Below are 24,398 nucleotides of genomic sequence, written 5' to 3'. Positions count from 1 at the left end.
CTATGAATAAAATATATTTATCATTTATTTAGTATGCAATCAAAGGAAGACTATAGATGATAGACAAGTATAGTTAAAATGAAGCTAAGTGTTCAAATGTTTCATACTTTACTCAGTTTTGACTCTTATTTCTACTCTGATTAGTTAATATCAACAAATGCATAAATCTACAGTGAAAAAACTTCCCTGAAAGATGTGTACTAAAATATTTTGCAGAAATAATCTATTATGTAAGAACCCAAGCTGCGTTGTAGCAGTTTTATGGTGCTACTTCTCACTTTGTGTCTGCCTCTAGGTAAAATGCCAGGCCAGAAATTCAGAAATTCCCTGAATTTCTTTCCAGATTGAGAGATTATAATACAAAAGTTTGATGGTCAAGAGCACTCTTTTAAGGCATGGTCCCATGTGAATGACTTCTATTCTCATGGGTTGTACGGATTTTTTTTTACTCAATAGAAGTCATGATTTTTACCACCAGAGTGATTGGTTCATGTCCTTCTCATCCTCGTGAACTGACAACCATTAGACATCACCACTTATCACAAGGAGAGATGACTGTGTTGAGTAAAAAAATGAAAGTTTAAGTTCAGTTGTTCTTACCTTCAAAATAGATGCTCTTTACCCAAAATGATTCTTTCTGTAAGACAGAAATTCCATTGCAAAGTAATTACATGGGGACCAGCAAAATAGGTCCCTGTATTTTCCCCAGGATTCCAAAAATTATAATCATACTAAGAAAGAGAATGTGTATAATTTATTTTATTTAAACGAGCCAAGTTCTGTGATTAGTGGTAATTCTGATATGTTTTATCACCATGAATGGGATAAGAGTACTACTATATAACTGTTTTTAATTGTATGAAGAATCATCTTTTATATCAAGTTTATTTGTGAGGATAAGGCCATCATTACTCAACCTAACTTTGTTCTGTTTGGACAAGGATTTAGCATTAAAACATATGAGCACTTCCCTGTGCACTTATATTTAGTTGCTAAGAGGCTATATTGAGATAAATCAGCATTCAGTGCCTTCTATAACTTTAGAGGAAAGATGTCATAAGTTCGGGGTCCTCCCTCCCTGCACCTATTAGTTTTGGGACCTCAGAGAAGTTAATTAATTTTTATTTGTTAGCCAGGTTCTTTCATTTGTAGTTGGGATAATGCAGATACTATATCCCATGTAGATTTTTTTTAACTATTAAATGAGATAATTAATTTTATGTGAATCACAGTTACAGTAGAAAGTTCTCAAAAGGTAAAATTGGTGATTTTTAAGTTACCTCAAATTATTCTAAAGGAGATATAAAGTAAGATATCAAACAGTGGGGACTGTTACTGGGAACGGCATCATCCTTGAGAGAAGTGTGAGACTAGAGTTTCTAAAATATAAAAGAATACAAGTTGGTTAAAAATGTGATCTGAGGAAAATTCATATTCTAACTAACCAATCGTCAATACAGTACGTAGAAGGGTACAAAAACCTTGAATTTATAAGCTCTTATGTGCCAATTTCCTGGCAGAAACGTATTATGGGAAATTTAAATTTTAGATATTCTTAAGAAGACGAACTATTGGATGTCTAAGGTGCTTTTCAAAGAGGTCCAATTACCAGACTCTAGTCACTCTAAGTCTCCTTTAAGCTACACATGATAGGTCATTGTCAGCTCATCAAGCATTCGGTGAATAACCCACAGATGTACATTGGTTGGAAGTCTGCTTTTTGTTTTGTTTTCTTTTTAGAGGATGTGTTCTTTTTAAATGGTTTTGTGACAAAGTAAATTAACATTACTGAGGAAAGTAGGTGTATATTTTTTTAATTCCTCGTGTCAGTTTAAATTAATTTAATGTTGGTATTGTCTGACACTGACTTGGTTTACATTTATTATGGTCATAATATTAGAAATTGTACTTCTCAAAAATAACTTTCCAAATTCCATAAGATGTGAAAGCTGTAACTTGATGATAAGAATATTTATAAAATATTAAAGTGTAACTTGTACCTGTGACAATCTATTGCAATTCCAATTATTAAAATAAAAGATGTTTAACAATTATATCTTAAAATAGAAGAGTGAAACACTTACTTTTGAAATGAGAAGGAAAATATTAGGAATACTTGCTTGAAACAATGCCTGAAAAGGGTTAAGTTTGGAAATAACTTGTTTATGATCTTAAAAGTTCCTGATATTCTCTTTGAGAATTTTCCAGCAGTGTTCCCTAGCATATCTTATATTTCCTTAGCCTGTGTGAGTCTCCTTTTTATATTTGCAGTGGAAACAACATGAGCTCAAAAGCACACTTTTTCAGGTTCATTCCATTTTCCATAATACTACTTCAGCAGTGTCAAAGAGACTCATTAAATGAAAAATTGTTTTGTGGAGTTTCTATTGTGGTTTGTACTCCGTTCTTCTCCAAAGATGTTTTATATTTTTGTATATCTGTGTTTATAGACATTTTATATTTCTTACCAATTTAATTATTGTTCAGTTATTATCATCGTTTTTTGCTCATTTTTAAATTTATTTCGGTTCTAACTTTTCTTACCATATTTACTTTAGAGGGCTTAATACAAAACAATTTGAATTGTAGCCTCTTATATGTGTGTATGTTTTAGGTATATATATATATGTGTGTGTGTATGTATATATACGTGTAATTAGATTTTTACAAATTTTTCATGGCTTCTTTAAAAGCTATAGTACTCAACTAGGGGTACCTGGCTGGCTCAGTCAGAAGAACATGCTACTCTTGATCTTGAGGTCATGAGTTCGAGCACCATGTTGGGTAGAGAGATTACTTAAATAAATAATTATTGAACTTAAAAAAAAAGAACCTGTGGTACTTAACTTATTGATAAGCATTTAACAGATGTTTAGTGAATGCTAAGGTGTATCTCAATTTCCATACATTATGAAGCCTTCTGGGGACCTATGTGTAATAATATGGTGAAATCACATTGGGGTGTTAGTTCTGATACAGAGAATATCGGATATATAACAAACTGAATATCTTAAACTTTTCAGGTAATTGATAAAGTATATAGATTTATTTAACACATTTCATGTGCTAGTCATTAACACATACTTAAGTATTATGACATTTAATATAAAATAGATTTATAATAATAATTTACTATTAAACATTGGATTGATTGGATCAATTCAATCATTTAATAAGATTACCAATAACACAATTTGAGAAGAACATTTTGGAACTGCCCATTCTTTTCCTGATACTCTAAAATCTTGCAGAAATGCTAATTTGCAATATAGAATTCAACTGAAAAAAACTTTTATGGTCTAGAGAGATCCATTTAAAAGTATTTATTCCTTCCAACCTCAAACACAGCACTAACTTAGTGCCAATGAGATTATATCAAATTTAATTTTATTAACAATTATTTGAAAGCCTTCAGGTCTCTTAAAAGTAAGTACCATCGTGGGATGTTCATTCAGCTATAAATTCTGGATTGTAATTTTATTCTGTATTATGATGTCACAAGTGAAAGAAGACCTGGCTTTAAGTAAAGAATGGGCCACTAATTGGTTGTATGACTTTAAATTCCTTCTGCCCAAGTTTAAACACTAGGAGACAAGGATATATCAGCCCACTCTTTTCTATGCTGCTTATGATCCATGAGCTAATCTATATGAACAAAATTCCTTATGAGCTTGGAATTCCAAAGATTCAAAGTATCATTATTAGAATAATCATTATTATATTTGGCAAATTTTCTGTCTAGTTCCTAGTCTGTTTCAGTTTGTTTAGCAGGGATGATTGTACAAGAAATAATTTGTTTTTGAATGACTATAGGAATGTTTATAGAAACATGTTGAGATTGTAAACTAACTTCCAAACCATTTAACATATTCCTATATGCTCATTGTGTTTATTCGACATATGTATACTTGCAAATCCATGTATCAGATGCCTGTGAAAATAAAACCAAAGACAAGGAAGATTCCGATATGAGCATCTTTCCTTTATAGTATAGTTGGCCTCCGAAACTCAGGCTCTCTTTCTTACCTGCTCCGGTGACCTTCTGGATTAGAGTTTCAGAGAAACAACCAGAGGTAGTAGCTGTACAAGACAGCAGCTGGGACCATACGGATCTCAGCATCCTGCCTTATGGCCATTATCTTTGTTTCTATCTTTATGCTGCCACTATGTCTCCTTCTTGCGCTCTCCCTGCATCCTCTCCTTGCTGCCTCCTCCTCTTCCTGACTTCAGCTCCCATTGCCCCTTGTAACTCACCCTCCCTCCTTCTTCATTTTTCTCTATTGATAGAAGATGAAACAAGATGCCCTAATTGGGAAATCTTTTAAAAACTATTTTTTAAAGTGTGTGCAGCCACGCAGCTACCATTCCCTAATTCCCATAACCACTGTTAACGATATAAAAAATTATTTCTTGTGTACTTTATCAATTAGACTGCATTAAATTGTAGGCCCTGTAAGCGCTGAAAAGATAGACATTTAAAATTAAATGCAACAACTTTCTTATTTTTCTGTGTAGGAATAGGTTGTTGCTGTAATAAAAAAAAATTATTTGAGGCTAAAGACAGGGAAGAGTAGTGAGTAATATCCTTCCCCCTTCCCCAACTGCTGAAAAAGAAAATCATGTCAGCATCAAGTCATTTTTGCCACATCCCTTATTAACAGCTTTTTCAGGGTGGGTCATAATTCTGTGTTTTGTTAGTGTCTTAACTCCATAGTGACATGCTTAAATCTTATTCCATGTTGATTTTGTTGTATATATACGTTTATTTTTAGGATACCCTGTGAATGATGGAACCCATTATTAAGTTATTATCAACTTTGTCAAAAATGTATAAGCTTTCAATGAAGAATACATTTATTAATATAAGAAGGTTAATAATTGGTGTTGCTGTTTGGAATATGTGTAAGGTGTCTCATTGTGTATGTCTAAAAAAGTAAACTTACTGTCTGCCTGTCGCCAGAAAAAAAAAGTGGGACCTAATCAAACTGCTATGGGGTCAACCCTTGTGGTTTTAAAGGCCCTTAATGTTGTCCAGCTGCAAAATAAAAGGAATTGGGAGGGGAAGTTGGAAGGAGTGGAGGGGGTTGGGGGGGAATGTGTGGAAAAGAACAGGGAGTCTGGCTTTTATTTTTTTTTTTTTTAAAGTGAGTTCAGTGCCAGCCTGGACATTGGCTGTGCAGACTATTGAGCCATTGTCTGCTCCATTTCCAGAATAGCCCCCAGTTAATCACTTCGGCTTTGAAGGGAATTTCCTCGTGGAATTCTCCACAGAAAATCTAATCAACTGACCTGCCCTCTCAACAATGGAAGGCTTTTTTTTCTCTCTTTCCCTTATTGGGGCGGGCTCTGTAATGTAGCCTTTTGTGCAGAATGAACCCTCCCAGTAGGAGTGGAGAGCGAGTGTGAGTGACTGAGTGTGTGTGTGTGTGTGTGTGTGAAGAATGCACACTATCTCGTGTTGGTGAGTGTGTGCTTACTCCCTGACCAGATGCTGCGGTGCACGGGGCAGCCACCATCCCTGCATGCGTGTCTGTGTAAGTGGCTTTCTCTGTGTGTGTATGTGCCTCTGTCATTTCATGTCAAAGGTACATTACCTGATTACCTTCCTCGCCTGCCAGATTTTTATCTAGATAATTGGAACTGCTATGGAGGCTGTGCCTTGCCAGCCAGCTTAGGATCTGTAAAGCCATAGTTTGTCCACCTTGTTATCTGGGGCTGCCTGGGCAGAGGAAATTAAAGAGACCCACAGCCAGGGGAGCGCTTCCCACCCTTGCCCTCCCCAGCAGTCCCAAACAGGACAGTTTGTTGGTACCATCTTTTTGTTGTCATTCTTCTGGTTGGCTTTGGGTTTTTGTTCCCTCGTGAGCGTGTGATTTTGGCATGTGGATACCTGTTCCCCTCCACATCGCACATCGTGTTTTATGGAGTTTGGAGCTGAGGAAACTTTGCTCGGGTTGCCAGGACGTTCGCACCACTTTGTGGAAAGCACGAGCTAGCAGTGAGACCGGCAGAGTGAGTGACAAGTTGTTTACAGGTTTCCTTGAAGGGGCCTCTGCTATATTTCAATCTGTCAAAGTTGCTTTTCTTCCCTCAGAACAATGCCTGATTGTTGTGTGTGTGTGTGTGTGTGTGTGTGTGTGTGTGTGTGTTTCCGTGTGCGCACGGAGAGAGCCTAGAGAGGGGCGAGAAGGAATAACAATTCTTTGTGTAAAAAAGGATATTACCAACATTTAATTCTTTTGCCTAATTAGTTAATAAATGCAGTTTACTCACGGTTCCCTTAGTGTCCAGATTTCTCTTTTTAACCAGCAGCAAATGCATTAAAAAAAAAAAAAAATCCTACTGTTTCGTGTGTGTGTGTGAGCGTGTGCGTGTGTGTGTGTGTGTGTGTGTGTGTGTGTGTGTGTGTGTGACTTTTATTATTTAGAGGAGAGAGAGTATGGGAGACGTGTTAAATGAGTTGACTTCTCACATTCGGTGATGTCTAGAAGAGAGAATTAAAAGGAAAGGACAGGCACCCTGAGGTTGTCTAGTGCCTTGCAGCCCGAGCGTGCGGCTCGAGGAGGGGGGAGCCAGCCAGACCCCGCTGCTGGAAGTGCGCTACCCCTTTAAGAGACTGGTCAAGGAGTCCTAGGAGAGGGAGAGGAGGGTGGGGGGGAGAGGGGGAGAGAGAGAGAGAGAGAGAGAGAGAGAGAGAGAGAGAGAGAGAGAGGGAGAGAGGGAGGGAGGGAGAGAGGGAGAGAGGGAGAGAGAGAGAAGAGAAGAGAAGAGAGAAAATCAATTGGTTTAGAAGGTTTGGACTCACTTGACAGGTTCAGTTGGAGACGATCATAGGTGGCTGCTGTGACAAAGGGAAATTGTGCTTTTTCCAGCATGCTTACTGACCCTGATTTACCTCAGGAGTTTGAAAGGTGAGTACAGTTTTCCCCCCTAATATATTGAAGTACAACTCTCATTTTACAGTCCTCTCTGAATCAATTGGAAGATGCTTCCCTAAAACGTGTTTGTTACAAAAGCTTTTAGCTAGTGCTTCTGCAGTCTTGTTTGCTGATTTTTGTTGTGATTGCCCGGACCAAATTGAACTGATTGGCAAAGTCTCCGAGATCTCTGCTAATGTTTGTAAGGTTGTGTCCTATCACAGGAAATTAAATGAAACATTAAGCATCTCTCTCCCTTCCACTCGCTGGTTTTCTCTTTCTCATTCACTCTCTTACTTTCTTCCTTCATTGATATTTTTCTCCCCTGCTCACCTTTTTAAATGCTTTTGTGCAGAGTGTTAACCGTTTTCAATATCTCTGTCTTGTAATTTCTGGTGTGACAGAAGGTTTCAGTGATGGTTAAAAACGGAGGCTATAAGTTCCTATTTGATCCTTCCGTAAAACTTTGGAGGCTGCTTAGTAAAGCACATGACCTTTTGTTGATAGAAGAGAGTAGATTTAAAAAAAAAAAAAAAAAGAAAGGAAAAGAAAATTTAACATCATAGCAACGTATCAGTATATTACTCGAAATGTCAAGAAAAGGGAAATGGGGATGATCCCTTTCTAAGTTTTAGTAGCTACTTTCTGTGCTAGTTGTCGTAAACTAATTTTGATTTACTGTATTTTTCCCTTTTGCCATGATGGGAATAAGTGTATTTGTAATTAAGTAGTTCCTATTTAAAGAAATATGTGCAATATCCTTCCATTTGATGTTGTTGCAAGTAAAACAGGGCTTTGAAAGAATTTTAGCCCTCTTCATGTTCCTATAAGTACACATTGCAGTTTTTAAATTTGAGTTCTTATCCCAGCATAAGTTCATTTTTTGGAACTATAAATAGAATTTTGTTTGCCATTAAAAAGAATTCAAACTTTGTATTCTGTATGGTGAATTAAAAAAAAAAGCTAAAAAAAGCCAGGATGCATGATACCCAGGCTTTTTTTCATTTTCATGAAAGCTACCTTCTGTATAAACATTTGTTGTATCTGACTATGCAATGCAAGCTAGGTGCTAGACCAGCTGGTTAAAAATATGCTAAGTCAAGCTGTTCATCGCTCAAACGACTGAATTTGATATGAAAAGACGAAAAAAGAAAGGACAAAGATTAAAACATTCTAGAAGTGAAGCAGTGGAAGAGAAGAGGGGTATTGAGAATAAAATAATGCTTGAATGTGGTCACATATTAGAGAAGCCAACATCAGATCAAGGAAGAAAGTAAAATAGCCAACATATATACTTTAATACTGTCTTCTTTCTTTCATTTCTTCTCTTCTTCTTCCTCTCTCTCTCTCTTTTAATTAGGATGCATCTTCACAAGATAATTCCACTGAATGACTGAGCTTTCTTAACAGTCTTGGATTAATTTTTTCAAAGTTCTATATATTAACTCTTTAAGATAGTTAGCTTTTGTTCGGAAATATAGCCTATTTCATACGTAGATATTGAAGTTATTTATATTGGACATACTAATTCTGAATGCTGCAATCTGTTAATATACCAGAGTAAGTTTTCTAGCATGTACAGAGTAGCACATGATTATCTTCAACTCTATACTTTTTGAAAATAAAACTCTGAATCTGATTTGTAAGCCAGTTAACAGACTGTTCTTATAAAAAGGTAGTTACATATTAACAGGCTGTAACCTATTTCTCTATATAGGCAGGCTTTCCTGCTGTGAACTTTATTTGTATTTTTTCAATTATCTCTTTTAAACTAAACTTTTCCCTTTACTATTCTGATGTTCAAATCTCTTAACATTTTTTGTTTCCTTTTGGTGAGAATTTCTTTTTTTTTTTTTGGTCACCCCAAAGGCATGCTTTTCTTGCTGGCTAATTAAATAAGCAAGTGATAATCAATAGAGTTATTAGTATAGATAGCATATTTGGAAATATTGGTAGCTAAAATAATTTTTTAAATGTCATGCTATATAAAATTTCTTAATAATTTCCCCTGTGGTTGTAATTGGTAATACAGACAAAAAATCTCAGTAATTCATTACTATTTGTTTACATTGAATTTGCACGAGTGACTGTATCTATAGTCACCCACATAGAGTATATGTTGCAGACTAAATATTGAATATTTATATTCTCCAAAGGAAGTATGTATGCTATAACTGCATTATCACATATAGTCAGCTTTTTTTGTCTTTTCAACTATTACAACTTTCATGAATAAGTAGGTCATTTACACTGAGTGTTAATTTTTATTCTGTTTGCTCACCTGCTATAGATAAGTTGTTCACTCAAACTTAGTCATAAATCTGAAAAGACATCTACGTTTCTTTATGAAATAAAGAAGTTTGTTCTAAAGGATATAAATAAGTGGGTTGTGGTTCTCGTATTTTGGAAGTTTTATGTCATCTTTTTTCTAACTTCATTGGTGGAGTCCTGTTCATCTTCTTTTATTCTTTCCAACCTGTAGACTATTTTGAACTTTAAGGAATATTCAAAACTTAAATATCATGATCAAAATTTGGATTTAGATTTGTTATGTCTGTATTATCGGCCCTAGAAATGAACATGGTCAATACTGTCAGGCTAATAAGCACTTGTTAAATAATTGAGAAGTAGTAACAGTTTCATTGTCTGTTAAAAAATGTTCAGGAGGTAGAGCAAATTGAACAGTGATTCTAAAAAGTAAAGAAGTAGAAATGTTTTATTTTTATTTTTAAGCATCCCTGTCATAACTGATTATGATTAATGAAAAACACAATTCTCAGGTGGGAGCTGAATAGGCAAAGTATTCTCTAAAACATTATTTGTAAGCAAAGTCTTTACATCATACTATTTAAGGGAAACATAACTGGCAACCTGGTATAAATGTTAGTAAGAGCATCATGAGAAAGAACACTTTGAACTCTCCTAAAATTTTTAAGACAGTGTAATAGATAATAAAAAAATTCAGACATAAGGTTTTTCCTTTCAGAATACCATCAATTTTTTTCATATTCCTAGAATGACTAGATTTAAATATTTGCCTGAAATATCAATATTAGCTTGTTTCTGATTAATAAAAACAATTTTTGATACTATCAATAATATTGTGTTCATATTTCCTTTATATTTATATTTATCCTATTTGGTGATAGTGTGGTAGTTTTATGACTATGCTACTTGTTAGACTTTCTAATTGTTTTATGTTAGAGGTTTAATTAAAAAGCAAGTTTAAGATGATTGCTTAAGAAGACAGTCTGATAATGTCTAGAATAGGAAAGTTAAGATTGAAGGTAGTGGGATGAAGCAAATTAAGCTTATAGTATCACCTCTTTGCTTCTCTCAAAACGGGTGCAGACAGCAGTCTGTCTATTTTCTGCATGTTGAAAGAAACACTATGGGAGTAAAACCTTCTGCAATAAAAATCTAACTTATTTACTTTCTATTACCATCAAATTTATTTGTGGTCATATTGACTAAAAAAATAGTTTTTTTGACATTAGGAAAAAATTGAGTTTTTTTTGAGGAGAGAAATATGAATCAGGTGCTGTGAAAAGCTAATTTGTAAAATTACCATGAAAAATTACTATTAGCGGGCTGCAAGAATATCTCTGACATTAGCGGTACTTGAATAACCTAAAGTTTGGCCATAGTAGTAAAATATTTATTACCCGTACAGATTTATTTAGCTTAGTTAGAAACTTTATGAGTGATAAGTATATTCAAGTTAGCAGGTAACCTCCAGGTGTGAATCAAAGGAAAGTTATCTGTTCACATCTGTCACCTTATCATAACTGTAAACCTCTGTTTGATATTGCATTTTTAGAATGTTCTGTTATTTGCCTCTGCTCATTTTATTTATTTTTATTTACTACTACTTTGTAGAGGAAAGGTGCCTACAACTGATTATAGATTTTAATTACTATCTCAATACTTCGCAAATTCATTTAGCTAAGATACTAGTTTAGAATACAGTTCGCCTGAAGTACTGAACTCACTATACTTCTATCACACTTTCCTACTGTCCTAAAGACTTAGCAGGGACCTGACTGATTAGCAAGAACAATTAAGGGTTAAATGTCAGGTGGCACTATGTACTGTTCAGTATTTAGCAGGTTGACAGATATAAAAATGTGTGAATATTATGATTACTTCACATGCTGATGTGTTTTCTTATCTTGTGTTTCTCAAATATAAGCATATGATAACATGATAACGTATTTACCTGTTCTTAGGGAGCTTTTAACTAAAATCTGTGTGTGCATCATACCTGAGAGGCAAATAATGAGACTAACTTTAATGTTTAGCACATTACTCCTCCATAGAATTGGAAGCTATTTCAAATGGATTATGTTCATAATGCATTTAAAAAGCAAAATTACATTCATGGATAAAAGTCTGATCTTATTGTCTGTTCTTTCCACTATCAATTCTCCAAACACCTAATGAGTATATGTATAATGCAGATGTGTATTATATAGATTAAAAATCTCCCAGTTTTTTCATCAATTATTTTAAAAAGTATAATGGATGGATTTTTGTTTCCTTCATAATTTGGTATTCATTTATAAGTTCAATGAAGTTAACTAACAGCATGGGAAATAAACCAATCTGGATCTCTCTCTTATACTAACTCACATACAGCTTAATGTCAGGTGTCTGACTCAGATGATAGCAGTCAGATAAAAAGATGTTCAAAGATTTAACCAAAACATGAAACATCATCCTTTTATTTTATTTATTTATTTTTTAAACATCGTCCTTTTAATGGAAAAATTCTGTTGAACAAGAAATGAACTAAAACATAGCAAATTTTTCCTTGCGTCATTCATTCTGTCCTTTCCTTTTCATTGATTGATAGCGTCATCATTTATATTAAATATAAAGCTTGAATGCTATATAGATGCACATGATTAAATGATATTGCTAGAGAAGAAACAATTAAGGACTGTTAGTATTTTGCTTAAGTGAACAATGTTTATTTGGGACACTTTAAGAGAATGCTTCCTATTCCTTTATTTTAACCAGGAACTGATAATGGTTCAGGAGAAGACCTTTTATTCTTTCTGATTTCTGTGTTTTCTCCTGCAGTTTGGAAACTGTGTTCCCTTCCCTTTAGCATTATCTATTCTTCTCTTCACTTACTAGTTGAGAGTTCATACATCTCCTCTGGAGATCCTGTGGCGTATGGTTCTGCTTGTCCAATAGGGGGGTGTTGCATTTCTACACATTCAGTATCCTTTTCCCTTGGAGCCTGAGAGTAAAGCCTCAGCAGTACTCCCTGCCTTTGCCAGCCTGAGGAGTCAGAGACTCAAAGTTGTTCCCAGCTCTTGCGCCTTCATTGTAGAGCTGCATTCTGCTCAGTGGGCTGCCGAGAAGGACCAGACCGAAACAAGATTTAGAAGAATTCTGGTGAGAACTGTTTATAGGGATATGGTATTTTAAAAGAATGTGGTAAACAAACAGAATTGTGGCATAAACAAAGATAATTAGCATAAACAATGTCGTTTTAGGACAGGTGGTTTAAAAAAACAAACAAAACAAAAAACCCAAATATGAACCCAACTTGAATGCTGCCAGTTTGGAACCACTGAACCTTAATCTGTACTTCATGAGAATTACCCAGGTTTGTTGATAAACTTGTTAACATGCTTTTTCTGTTTCTTTTGTATCATTTTCCGGTCATTATGCCCTTTTGTCACTCAGCTTGAAAGTAATTAATCTATTACAAGGTAGTTTAAGGACTTTTACCCATAAAACATGACAGAAGGAAAATTAAAAACAAAAGCTTGTAGATGTTCATAGGCATTTGAAGTCAGTGTTGAACCTTAGATCAATTCAAACCTGAACTCGTCTCATTGTGTTTTAAATCTTTCTTTTATCTAAGTAACATTTCAGTCACTTGGCTCTTCAGTGTTAATACATTTACTTTTGTCTTGCCTTAAAATTTCAGAGTTTTGTTTTTCTTTTTTTTCTTTTTTGCTATGCCTGAATCATCACTTGCGTTATATGTTTATTTCTAAGTGTTGTTTATTTTTTCTTCCTATTTTTCTCTGTAACTTAGTGAAGATGGTGTAGCAGTATATATCTAGCTGGGGATCAAAGATGCTAGTTTTTGTGAACCATGTTATCTAAGGCTGCTATGCCGTCATGATAAATTTTTGTCTGGAGACATTTAGGTTTATTACTAAATGACATTTTTTCTTAATGTCTTATACTGAAATATTTTGACTTTGTTGAAGTGTGGAGTGTGGTGAATAGAAAGCTGTTTGTTTTTCTTGCATTAGGGACTAAAGTTTTTTTTTTTTTTTTTTTTTTGGTAAAGCTAGAAAGATTTTTTTTTTTCTCTTCATTTTCTCATGGAGAATGGGGAACAGGAATTCAAAGTAGGTACCTCTGGTATTCTGTAGCCCTTCTCTTTGCTGAAACGAAAGCATTTGTGAATGAGTTTTGGTTTCTTGGAGTTATAAAAATGTGTGTAAACTAGTAAACCATGTCTCATTCATGCGCTATGGAGCTTTCTCGTACTTCAGGGACAAAAATAATTTGGCTACTAACGAATTAGGGCTACCTGCCAGTGCCAACACATACTGTAGGTAAGAGGAACACTATAAAGGAAGGCTGCTGGCAGCGAATCCATTGAAACTTTCATATGTAACAGCGTTCTATTTCTGCTCTTCACATCTTTGAAAGAATGTGTTTTTTAGAAAAGAAAATGTTGAGAAACAGAAAATATGATCTTTCTTAAAAATATATTAGTAGCTTCGTTTGTAATATTTCTCATAGTGTAGATGCATGGAGTTTTACTGTGTCCTATGCATAGGTGCCTTCCCTACCCATCCTAGTCATTTCTGTCACATGGAAACCTAAGAATCAGATGCACTGAGAATAGATGTGACATGAAGAGATGAAATTCACTGTGAGGGGGGAAAAAGGCATGCTCAAGACCCTATAAGGTTTTTATACTGGCAGTTTAAGAGAGATCAGTTGGGACACAGAGAAGCAATTTTATAAATGAGTGTTCTCTCCTTAAGGGCTTCAGGGACACTGCTGAGAAAGGAAGGAAAAGAGTTAACCTGCTCTGCTTGTGGATATATGTATATGTTTTAACCTAGTAGTAAAAGAAGACACAGGCCCAAATAGTGTTTTGTTGGTACGTTTTTAATCAAAGTTTATTTTAAAATGTAGTAAATGATTTCCTTTATTACTGATTTTGCTTTTGTTTTTATATTAATTAGGATCAAGATACCCAGGAGGTAGTTAGGGAGCTGGCTATAGAACTTTTAGATACGATCCGTTCGTTGAGTTGTCATTTTACACAATTTTGTGTTTATCTAAGAAAAGAACATTGTAATGAAAAATAAGCACAAACATTGAAAAGAAATAGCGTTCACATAAGAAGACAAAATGAAAAAAAAAAGTAATGCTTTATTTATGCTATATTATTTCACTCACAGTTCCTATAGGCTGCTTGGCAAAGTTCTAAAACATTTTTATTCTCATTCTGGAGTTAAGGTCTTACTTGTTTGCCTACAATTATTTCTTTTGGTTATTTACCTGGGCCAGAGTTTGTTGGGCAATAATTTACAAAGTCCAAAGACTTTATTTTTACTCTTTTCCTGGTGTCTCTTTGTTTCACACCCCCCACCCCTTATTTGCTGTTGAGTTTCATCATATGTTTGAAAAGACTTTGCAGGAATATGTCACATAAAATTAACGGTTGCTATTTCTTTCCTTCTTTTTCACCTGTACTACAAGAGATCTATGTTGAAGATTTGTTAAGATAGTAGAGAAAGAAATGAGCTGGTGATCAAACTATTCAATTTCTGATTCACTTATTAATTCAACTTTGACCTTGAATAAGTGATAACTGAACATACAATATCAGGCTCAGATTGTCATCTCTCCCATAATATCAGCAGGATGTGAAGAAAACTTTTATGTAATATTCCAAGTACCATAATCAAACAACACCTAGGAGTAGAAAAACAAAGGTAACAATGAATGCTATTTCTGAAGCTAGAACTTCTTTTCCCTCCAGCCCTAGACATAGCTAGAATCTGGGAAATAGAGGAAAATGTATTGTTTTTAGAGCCCTAAGGATGATGGGATATAAATATGGTGGTATAATTGTTTCTAAAAATTTAATATTACTGGAAAAATAAAATGGATCTAATTCAACCTATACAGCTTAGGAATATTTAGTGATTTAAAAGCATTATTTTAGGGAAACAAAAGCATATCCAAAAGATCCCGATAGCAATGTAAAGAATCAAAGTGAAGGAGAAGAGTATATTGACTTTTATAAGTAAACTAAAAATAATTAGGAGTCACCAACATTTCTCTGAAGAATATATGTAATAGTATCCCAGCCTTAAAAATCTGAAGGTAGTATTGTCGTGCATATTGAAGGGAAAATTTGAATTCAAGAAGATTGGTAGTTCAAGATATGCTTGAATAAAATTTGGGGATATTTGAGATTTTGGATAGAAATGAGGAGGTTGATGTTAAGAGGCCTAAGGTATACATAACAAATGAAAAAATTTTGTGAGTTTTGAATATTTCTCCTAACACAAAGAACAATATCCTCCTTTGGTGGTAAACATTTATATTTGTCAGTATCTTCACTGACTTTTTTAAACTAAAACATGGAAAGTATAATTAGCTGGGTGTAACATCTCAAGTTCGAGTTGTCTCAGTCTTCTCTATAGACTGAGAAGAAGTTTTGTGTCTTAGTGTATGTATCTGTAAAATGTAAAGGTGGGCTGGATAATTTCTAAAATCTCTCATCTTTAAAATTTCATTACCTTGAATTCCATTTGAAAGATTCCTAGCTCCTTACTCTAGTGGTCAGAATCCTTGCATTTATGCAATTGTTTGGAGCCAGAGGTGCTCATATAACCAGCCTTGACAAGTGGAATCACTTCACAGTTTACCTGTAAGTTGAGTGGTATTATGCAGGAACAAGTAACCATAATATATTTTAGGAGTTTTAAAATCTAAGTATCATCTATAATTCTTATTTAAGATTAAGTTCTCAAATTTGTTATGAACTCTTCTGAAGCTGAATGTTTCAAAAGTAAGATTCCTATTTTATGTGGTTGAAACTCTCAGGTGCATCAGATCACCATCCTCAACTATTACAAATATCACGAAACATAAATTATATATGGATTATTGAAGAGGGAACGAATATAAAAAGCATGAGAGTGGCCTTTTTAGGTCAAAGAGCTGAAAGTATTTATAAGCATAGGATAAAAAGAGGGGGAGAAGCTAGAAAGTAGAGCATAGGGGCTTATGGACAGTATATCTTTAAATGAATAATAAAACTCTGGGTAGGAAAGTGGCAAAATTAGCTAAGATTACAAACAGCTAGTCCAAAGTAAGTTCCCAAAATAAATTAGGCAATATTAGTATCATTAGTATTAGTCAACCAACCTTATATGCATTGGTTGGGGGCTGGCAATTTCAAGAAAAGAAATGTTAAACTCTAGGAAGCAAGAAGTGGAGGAACAAACAATGAAAAATGTACTTATAAAAGCTATATTATCTGAAAGGGCAAGCTTCACATATTGTTAATATGTTACATTCGGCAGATTGTGTGTTTGGGAAAAAAAAAAGTGTAGTTACACCATCAGCAACATAATCTTTAACTCCGTATCCAGGGACTTTTTGTATTATATGTACTTTGAAAATATGGCTATGATATGACAAAGTCCTTGTCCTTGTACAAATTAGTTGTAAGTTTTAAATAAAGATTTATATATTTAGGATAACATAGGAATTGGCTATTTGTTAAAATCAATTACTTGCTTAATAATGGTGATATAGAATTTTTTAAAATCCTATTCCTGCCACTTTAATTTCAGAATAAAGAATGGATGTTATTCTCGTTTTCTCCTGGTACAGATATAAAGGTTGTAAACAAAACAAAACAAAACAAACAGTAAAGTACCTTCCTGAACCAGAACTACATTTAGAACTAGGACCAAAGGGAAATGTGCAAATATCCTACTGTTAAGAAAGAAAATCTGGAAATCATCCAATTGAGCAACTTACTGCTAATATATTTTATAATACAGCATTTAGTGATATACAAAGTTGGCGTATGTTCCTACAGCTTCTAAATCAAGAATTAAAACTTTGTGTTGTATAAGTCATTTAAATTCTTTGGGTTTCAGCCATGCATCTATAAAATGGGCTTTAAAATGAGTATAAAATTATTTATCCCTTAATTCTAGTGAGTCATTTTAAACTTATGAAAATGTATAAAAATATTTGGATATCTCTGAATGCAAGCCACTGAATTCCGACTTTGAAAAAAAATGCATATTTTTGTTTGATAACAACATACATATTAGCATATGAAATAATGCTGTAAGAAATTTATTGACTTATTTTTAAAACTTTGTAGTTAATACAACTATAATTATTTTAAACAAACTTATGATTATTGATCCCAGGTTACTTGTACCTAAATAGCAGCAATATAGCATAGTTTCCTCTGCTTACTGCTAATAACGAAATATCCCCAAAATACATCTCTTCCCCTTAAATATATAAGAAATATGATAAACTCAAAGTTGTTTTTGCAAATGTCAGTATATTAAGTATTAAAATAATTAATTTCCTGATTTAACACATTCCTATACTTTAAACTATGCAAATTAAAACTCATTTATTTGTACATTCATAAAAGTGAATCATTTTATATAAAAAATTATTGGACAACAAAAAACATTCGGTTTTTTTACTAAGAAAGAAAGAGTCCCACACTATTTATTGCTTTGTAAAACATTATTTATACAAATATCTTGAAAATTTTAAATAACTTGAAGAAAGTTATCTATACAAATATAGTGCACTATAGATTTTCATAATAAAAGTAACATGAAGATCTTTGCATTTAGCTACCTATTTCTTAGACTGTGGTTGAAGCTTGGGGAAATGTATAGGTTTCTTTTTATGGAAAGCTATATAACAAACAAAAACATCAAAGAAACAGAACCTTTATTTTTGATATAAAATTGTTTTCCACTGATATAATCTGTTGAAAGCCAGAAGCCATCCAAAGTGCTGATACCAATTTAAGAAGATGATCTTTTGCCTTAATTATACATCTGGGAAATATTAGCTGAACATTTTGTGGAGAACAGTGAATACCTTAGTTGCCAGTTGTCTAAAATGCTGCTAATGATCGACATAGTGCCAGTGTTTTGATGGCTAAAACCTAGGCTGAATATGAATACAAAGAACACAGTTGGGGGAAAAAAAGCACACGTTTTATACAAAACAGATTTCAACCATCTGCTTGGCACTTAAGTTTGCGACTATAGGCAATATATGAAAGAGACCACTGTCCACGTTATGAATGGTATCACTTTTATTGGTACCTTAGAAAAACCATAGGGTTTTGAAAGCATATATAACCAATGATTTTCTTCAGCTAAATAATGAAAACAAGAGCCTCAGCCAAAATTTTGTTCCCTCTATAATCTCTTCTATGTCAGTCTTCTTTTTTGAGCAAAATGGGTTTCGCTAATAAAGTAGGTCTTAGTTCCACACATCAGGATATTAAAATATACCAGACAACACTACACAAGTAGCCCTTAGGACGAGAACCCCAGATGGTTATGAGATAAAATACTGTTTGCTTTAGGAATAGGTTATATTCCTGAGTCTGTTGCCTGAATACTATGGTGCATGTCAAATCAGCACGGAAGTTAATGGTCCAGAAGCACTTCTGAATTTAATGCTTTCCCATTTGTTCTGAATTTATAGTATTAAATCAGACCAGAGCTGTTTCATCACTCGTTCAGTAAGGGAAAACCATGCTATAGATAGTAAATTATAGGCAAAATCTAATTATTTGACCCATTTCATTTACCTTAAAGGTATGAGAGAAGTCCTCAGTATATATATATATATATATATATATATATATATATATATATATATATATATATATATATAGCCAAGTATTTTATACCAGAAGCTTTTAAATTTATGGAGTTGTTGGTAAGAGCTACTATGGACTGTTACTTAGCACATAGTAAGCCAAAAATACACTTTGACTCAGTAACTTGATCTATTTTATTTTCTTTATCTGAAATACATTTTGCATCTTTAAATATTAGGAAAATTGATCTATTAGAATGTGTTAGTATTAATTTGTCTAAATTGTATGAAATACCAAAGATACATTGCTTTTTAGTTTTTGAGGAAGAAGTATGTAATTCAGAAAAAAATATAGAGGAATTTTGCTCCCCTCTCTCTATATTTGTGCTTTTCAATATGGTAACCAATAGCCACATGACACTTAGGCACTTAAAATGTGGCTAGTTTCAATTGAGATTTGCTGTAAGTATAAAAAACACACTGGATTTTGAAGAACGTTGAAAGAAAGAATATAAAATATCTTACTAAGATTTTTTTAGTATTGATTACATGTTGAAAAATATTGATTATGTGTTGAAATGACAGTATTTTGCTATATTGGCTTAAATAAAATATGTTAAAGTTATCTTCACCTGTTTCTTTTTGCTTTTTTAATGTGGCAACTGGAAAATTTCAAATTACATGTGTGACTCTTATCTGTGGCTGACATTAGATTTCTGTTGGATTGCATTGTTTTATTCCTTTCCATGGAGAGAGGAAAATTAAAACTTCTATCTATCTGGATTCTAGTAGTTACAGCTCAGTAGGGTAGCAATGAATCAGAAAGAGTTAAGTCTTTATTAACTGTCCTCCCTTTTTAGGTTTCTTTTATAAGAAGGTGAAGTTTTATCACTTTTTAAAATGCCTTGGTAGTAACAGTGACTTCCACAGATCTGCATATCCTTTACCCAATGAATTTCTACAAATTTCGTGGACTTATAATAGAAAGGAAGATGTTTGCTTAATGATTGTCTAGGTTTAGAGATTATATGTTGAAAAGGACAATTATATTTACTTCCTGAAATGCCACCATGTATATCTGTCATTTCTCCACTGGGTTTAAAGAAGTTTGTGGTTGGGTAAGGAATACCTTCCCCTTTTTCATCTCAGCTGATACTACTCACAGTTTCTAAAATTGACCCACAAGATGTGATCCAAGCTCTTTCTCTATACATATAGAGATATACTAATAGAGATAGATATAAAGATAGCGCTGACATTCAATATGTACTTATTCTGTGCCAGCCTTAGCCTCACAAAAATCTCATTTGTTATCTCTATTTCACAAATGAAGAAAATGAAAGAAAGGGAGTTGCCTAACTTCCCAGGTAACAAGTAGAAGAGCTTGGATTCAAATCCCAATAGTCTACCTCCAAAGAACTCACTCTTAGCCATCAAATTGTAGTTTTGATCTAGATGATAAAGTGCTTCCGGAACTTTATAATGTCTCCATTTATTCAACAAATATCTTTCAAATACCTACTATGTCAGGCATTATTTTAGTTGATGAATAAGCAATATAAGAATTCAGACACTATAAATAAATAACATACAATGACTGTGATACATTCCTACATGGCACAAGGTGATGTGCTAGATGGTGAATATCCAGACACATGGACAGTTATTTAAAAGATTTCTTGGTAAAGGCTTTTTGAAACTGGTTTTGTGAGATACAAATTTCCAGTGCACATTATAGGTGGAATTTTCTTTGAGAAGTGTGACTATGTAAAATTTCTCAAATATCTCTTTCTTAAGTCCTTTACAGTGGATTTCCTATGGAAGTAATAATTTTATGGACAGGTAGTATCTTTGCTCAGAAAGTTTATCTGATTAATTCTTGCTATCATAATGGGTAGGACATCTCTTTACAATAGAGTGATTTTTAAACACCTCACTGTTCACATCTTCAGTGGTAAAATTAATATTAAAAACCTTGTGATAAATTGGTAAATGATGATGTTAATGATTAATATGATATTAAACCTTGATCTAACTTGTAATCATAACATACTGCTTTTATAGGGTAGCAGGCAAGGATATTGGTAATATTGAGTAGAAAACAATATCAGGTATGGTAAAATAATGTGACTGTAAAAAGACTGCAGATTTGTGGGGACAATAAGGCATTTAGCAATGGTGATGAACCTTGTGGTTTTACTCTACTGGATTTTTAAATTTTACTATTAAGATAGTGTATGTTGTTATACACTATTTGTAGATTTGAATTGAACCTATAGTGAATCTCTGTCTTAGGTCTTCATCCTTTGAGTGTTTTTCCAAAACATATAGATAGATATGGCTGAGGCTTCTGGTGCTCGCTTTGATTTCTTGATACATTACTAGGGAGAGGCCATATCACTATAGTTATGGGGGTGGGCTTTGGAGTCAGGCTGTTTAAGTATATTCTACAACTCCACTACTTATTAGTTATGTGAGTTTTGCAAGTTACATAAACTTACTGTGTCTTAATTTCTTTATCTGTGAAATGGGAATATAATAATTCCCATCTTTTAGGTCATTTTACTACTTGTATAGGAAACTGACCTCAAGCAAATTTTAATAATATAGAAAGAATTCTAAGAATATGTTACATAATAGGGCAAATAACATTGGACTATAAACTGATATATAAATATCAAATACTTAGTAAATAATGTTGAAGTCAGTGGTTTGTACAGGATTTATTAGGACTTCAAGTACTTCCTAAAAGGATTAAAAATATTTAAAGGAAAAATATTTATGTCATAGAAACCCTTAGGTTTTATGTATTATATATATGTGATACATATATTCTCTATGTAAAGATTCATACAAGTATGATAAAATATTATGTATGTCATATATATGTTAATGTATCTGTGCACATAAATAGGTAGATAAAGTAAGGGAAGATAATCCTTTCTGAAACCTTGGCTAAGAATACTCTTTGTAACCTGACAGTCATAATAAGGTTAATGATTATCATTTTCTGACCAAAACAAAAACAAACAACAGCAACCACCACCAAACCACACAAAACAATGATGAACAAACAAACAAACAAACAAACAAAAACCCACCTACCATTTTATCAGTAGTCACAGTTGTTTTGGGGGACCCTGATGTGAGAGAGTAATTTGTTTTATGAATCCTTAAATTGTCTTCAATAGAAAAAATTGTAGAAGATTCATAAGGCATTCTTTACATTGCCATTTTTAGTAGAGACCAGATAAGAGAAAGAATATTGAATGATAACTAACTTAGTGAAGAAAGGCATTTCTATAAGTAGCTAAACTAATGTTTGCCAGGTATGTAGATTTCCTGGTGAAAGGATATTGGCAGAGATCTAAGAAAAGGCTAACATGTCCCTTAAACTATCTCCTTTAAATAACAGTTGTTACATCCAGGCTGTTGCTAAGAGATGAGGAACAATCAGTTCTTGACTGAGTTGTATTCTTGCCTAGATTGAGGGCACTCCCACTTCTGTCCTTAAATTGACTCTAGGTTTAGGAGTTCATAGAGACAAAGCAAGAATTTTCCTCAGGAAACACTTTTGGATCTGCTTGAGTACCTGAAAAGCATCACATTGAGACCCTAGAATTTGGTATAGTACAACATGGTAGGGTTATCTTCATTTGACACATGTTAAGGCTGTCTAGTATTAATTGTCCACTTTGATAAATGTGATGTTTTTGCAGATCTTGAGCAATACTGCATCTCATTGGGCCCTCTGGGTTGACTTAACTTTAAAAGTCATCTCAGATCAACTAAATGAGTTAAATTAGGAGATGATTTTATATACTTTCAATATGATTTACTAAAACATCTACACACATCTACATTTAGAGTGATGTAAGCACAGAACATTCCATCTTGATTTGTTCATTTAAAATTTTTTAGTGAATACTTACTATGTAAATAATTTGTTCAGCAAGATAAAAGTACATATCAGTATGAATAAAAGAATGAGAGGAATGGTAATGCAGGAAAAAGTGTAGAATAAAACATTTTTACAATTTATCACATTATTAACATAAGAATAATCATTAACTATTTACCTTTTGCTAACTAAAGCATCACCAAAACTGATGGTTTCGGTTAGGCATAATTATTTTAGAACTGCTCTTTATGACAACATTTAGGCACTTACAGATAACAAGGGCAAAGCGAACTCACAAGCCCAGAAGATTTTTGAATTTACATTTGTTGCAACTGAAAACTCCCAAACTATCTAAAAAATGTCACAATTATTCAAATATAGAGCTTTTCTTAAGGTTTTTCTTTTTTTTATAAAAAAATATTCGTATCTGTAGAAAAGTAGAAAGACTACTACAATGAGCATTCCTAAACTTTATACTGTTCACCAAGTTTTTTTATTTATTAATTTTAGGCTTTTACAGTTTCTTTTTTTTTCTTTTCTGATTCATTTGCAAGCACATTGCAGGCTAACACTTCTAAGAATAGGATATTCTCCAACATAACCACAGTAATGTTGCACATCCAAGAAAGTAACATTAATGCAGTAGTATTATTTGATATGGTTCATATCCACACTTCCTCATGGTCCCCGTAATGCTTTTGTAGCCTTTTTTTTTTCCTCTTTAAATAAAGGAACAAGTCAAGCATAAGATATTGAATTCACTTGTCATATTGCTCCAGGTCTCCTTTAATTGTAAATAGTACCCTCTTGTCTTTTTGTCTTCACATTGACATCAACAATTTTAAGAGCCCTGGCCATTTGTCTCACACAATGTCTCATAATCTTGGCTTTTTCTGATGGTGTCCTCATGATTAGATTAAGATTAGATATAGATTTTAATTATTAGAGCATTGTCCTTTTTAAAATCACTTAAGATTATAATTAGATTTGTCAGAAGTGGATACCTATCAAGTTCAAATTTTGGTGTATTAAATTCATGAAGATTTTTTTTTAATTGGCTTATATTTTTAAGAGATCTAATTTGATCAGAAAGTTCTCTGAGCCATAATGATTTGTCCTGCACACAGCTATTTGGTACTAGTTGAGAAAATAGAGCTTCCTTAATCCAAGAAACCATTGCAATTTATCCATAAAGTCAACTCTGCAGATGGCCATAAATACCATTTTTTGTCAGGTAATAATCTAAAAATATTGATTACTATATCTGTGTGTAGTAGTGTAGCACTGTAAAAGCAATGTATATTTTGTTAGATTGGAATTCATACTTAAAACTATGTTACTTTTTATGAAAAATGTTAGAAGTCAAAACAAATTCAACTCTTCCTCATACTTCACTATTCTCACATTTTAAAAATCAGAATATTTGTAAACACTCTAAGATATTTTGTAAATTTTGAAAAAAAAATAGAGGCAAATACAGGCTATTTTTTTGTTTTAATTTTTGTCACTGCACTTTAATAAAGATATCTTAGGATATTTTTTAAAAGTTTATAGAATGGAGATCTTTTTTGTTAACAACATTTTTGATTCTGTTTAAACTGAAAATTTAGCAGTTTGAGACTTGCCCCTATTTCAAGGTAGTGTGTAACAGACTCTAGAGTCAGATGCCCGTGTTTAGATCCTGAGTG

The 24,398-nt window shown here is 33.2% G+C and overlaps 1 protein-coding gene across 21 annotated transcripts in view; it reads left to right on the top strand.

The window, feature by feature from the left end:
• Positions 1–24,398, top strand: part of SOX5 (SRY-box transcription factor 5) — a 1,001,956-nt gene that overhangs the window by 590,481 nt on the left and 387,077 nt on the right. For 3 of the 21 annotated variants that reach the window (XM_041735846.1, XM_041735845.1, XM_041735823.1), the window contains exon 1: positions 6,745–6,911. The exons of 14 other annotated variants lie outside the window; for them this stretch is intronic. In XM_041735846.1, the coding sequence (XP_041591780.1) occupies positions 6,874–6,911 (38 nt within the window). In that variant the 5' untranslated portion in view covers positions 6,745–6,873. 4 more of the 21 variants (XM_041735825.1, XM_041735844.1, XM_041735826.1 and 1 more) reach the window with 4 other exon arrangements.

Source organism: Vulpes lagopus, chromosome 21, assembly GCF_018345385.1.
Source record: "Vulpes lagopus strain Blue_001 chromosome 21, ASM1834538v1, whole genome shotgun sequence".
NCBI classification, from domain to species: Eukaryota; Metazoa; Chordata; class Mammalia; order Carnivora; family Canidae; genus Vulpes; species Vulpes lagopus.
This window is presented reverse-complemented; position numbering and strand designations above follow the sequence as displayed.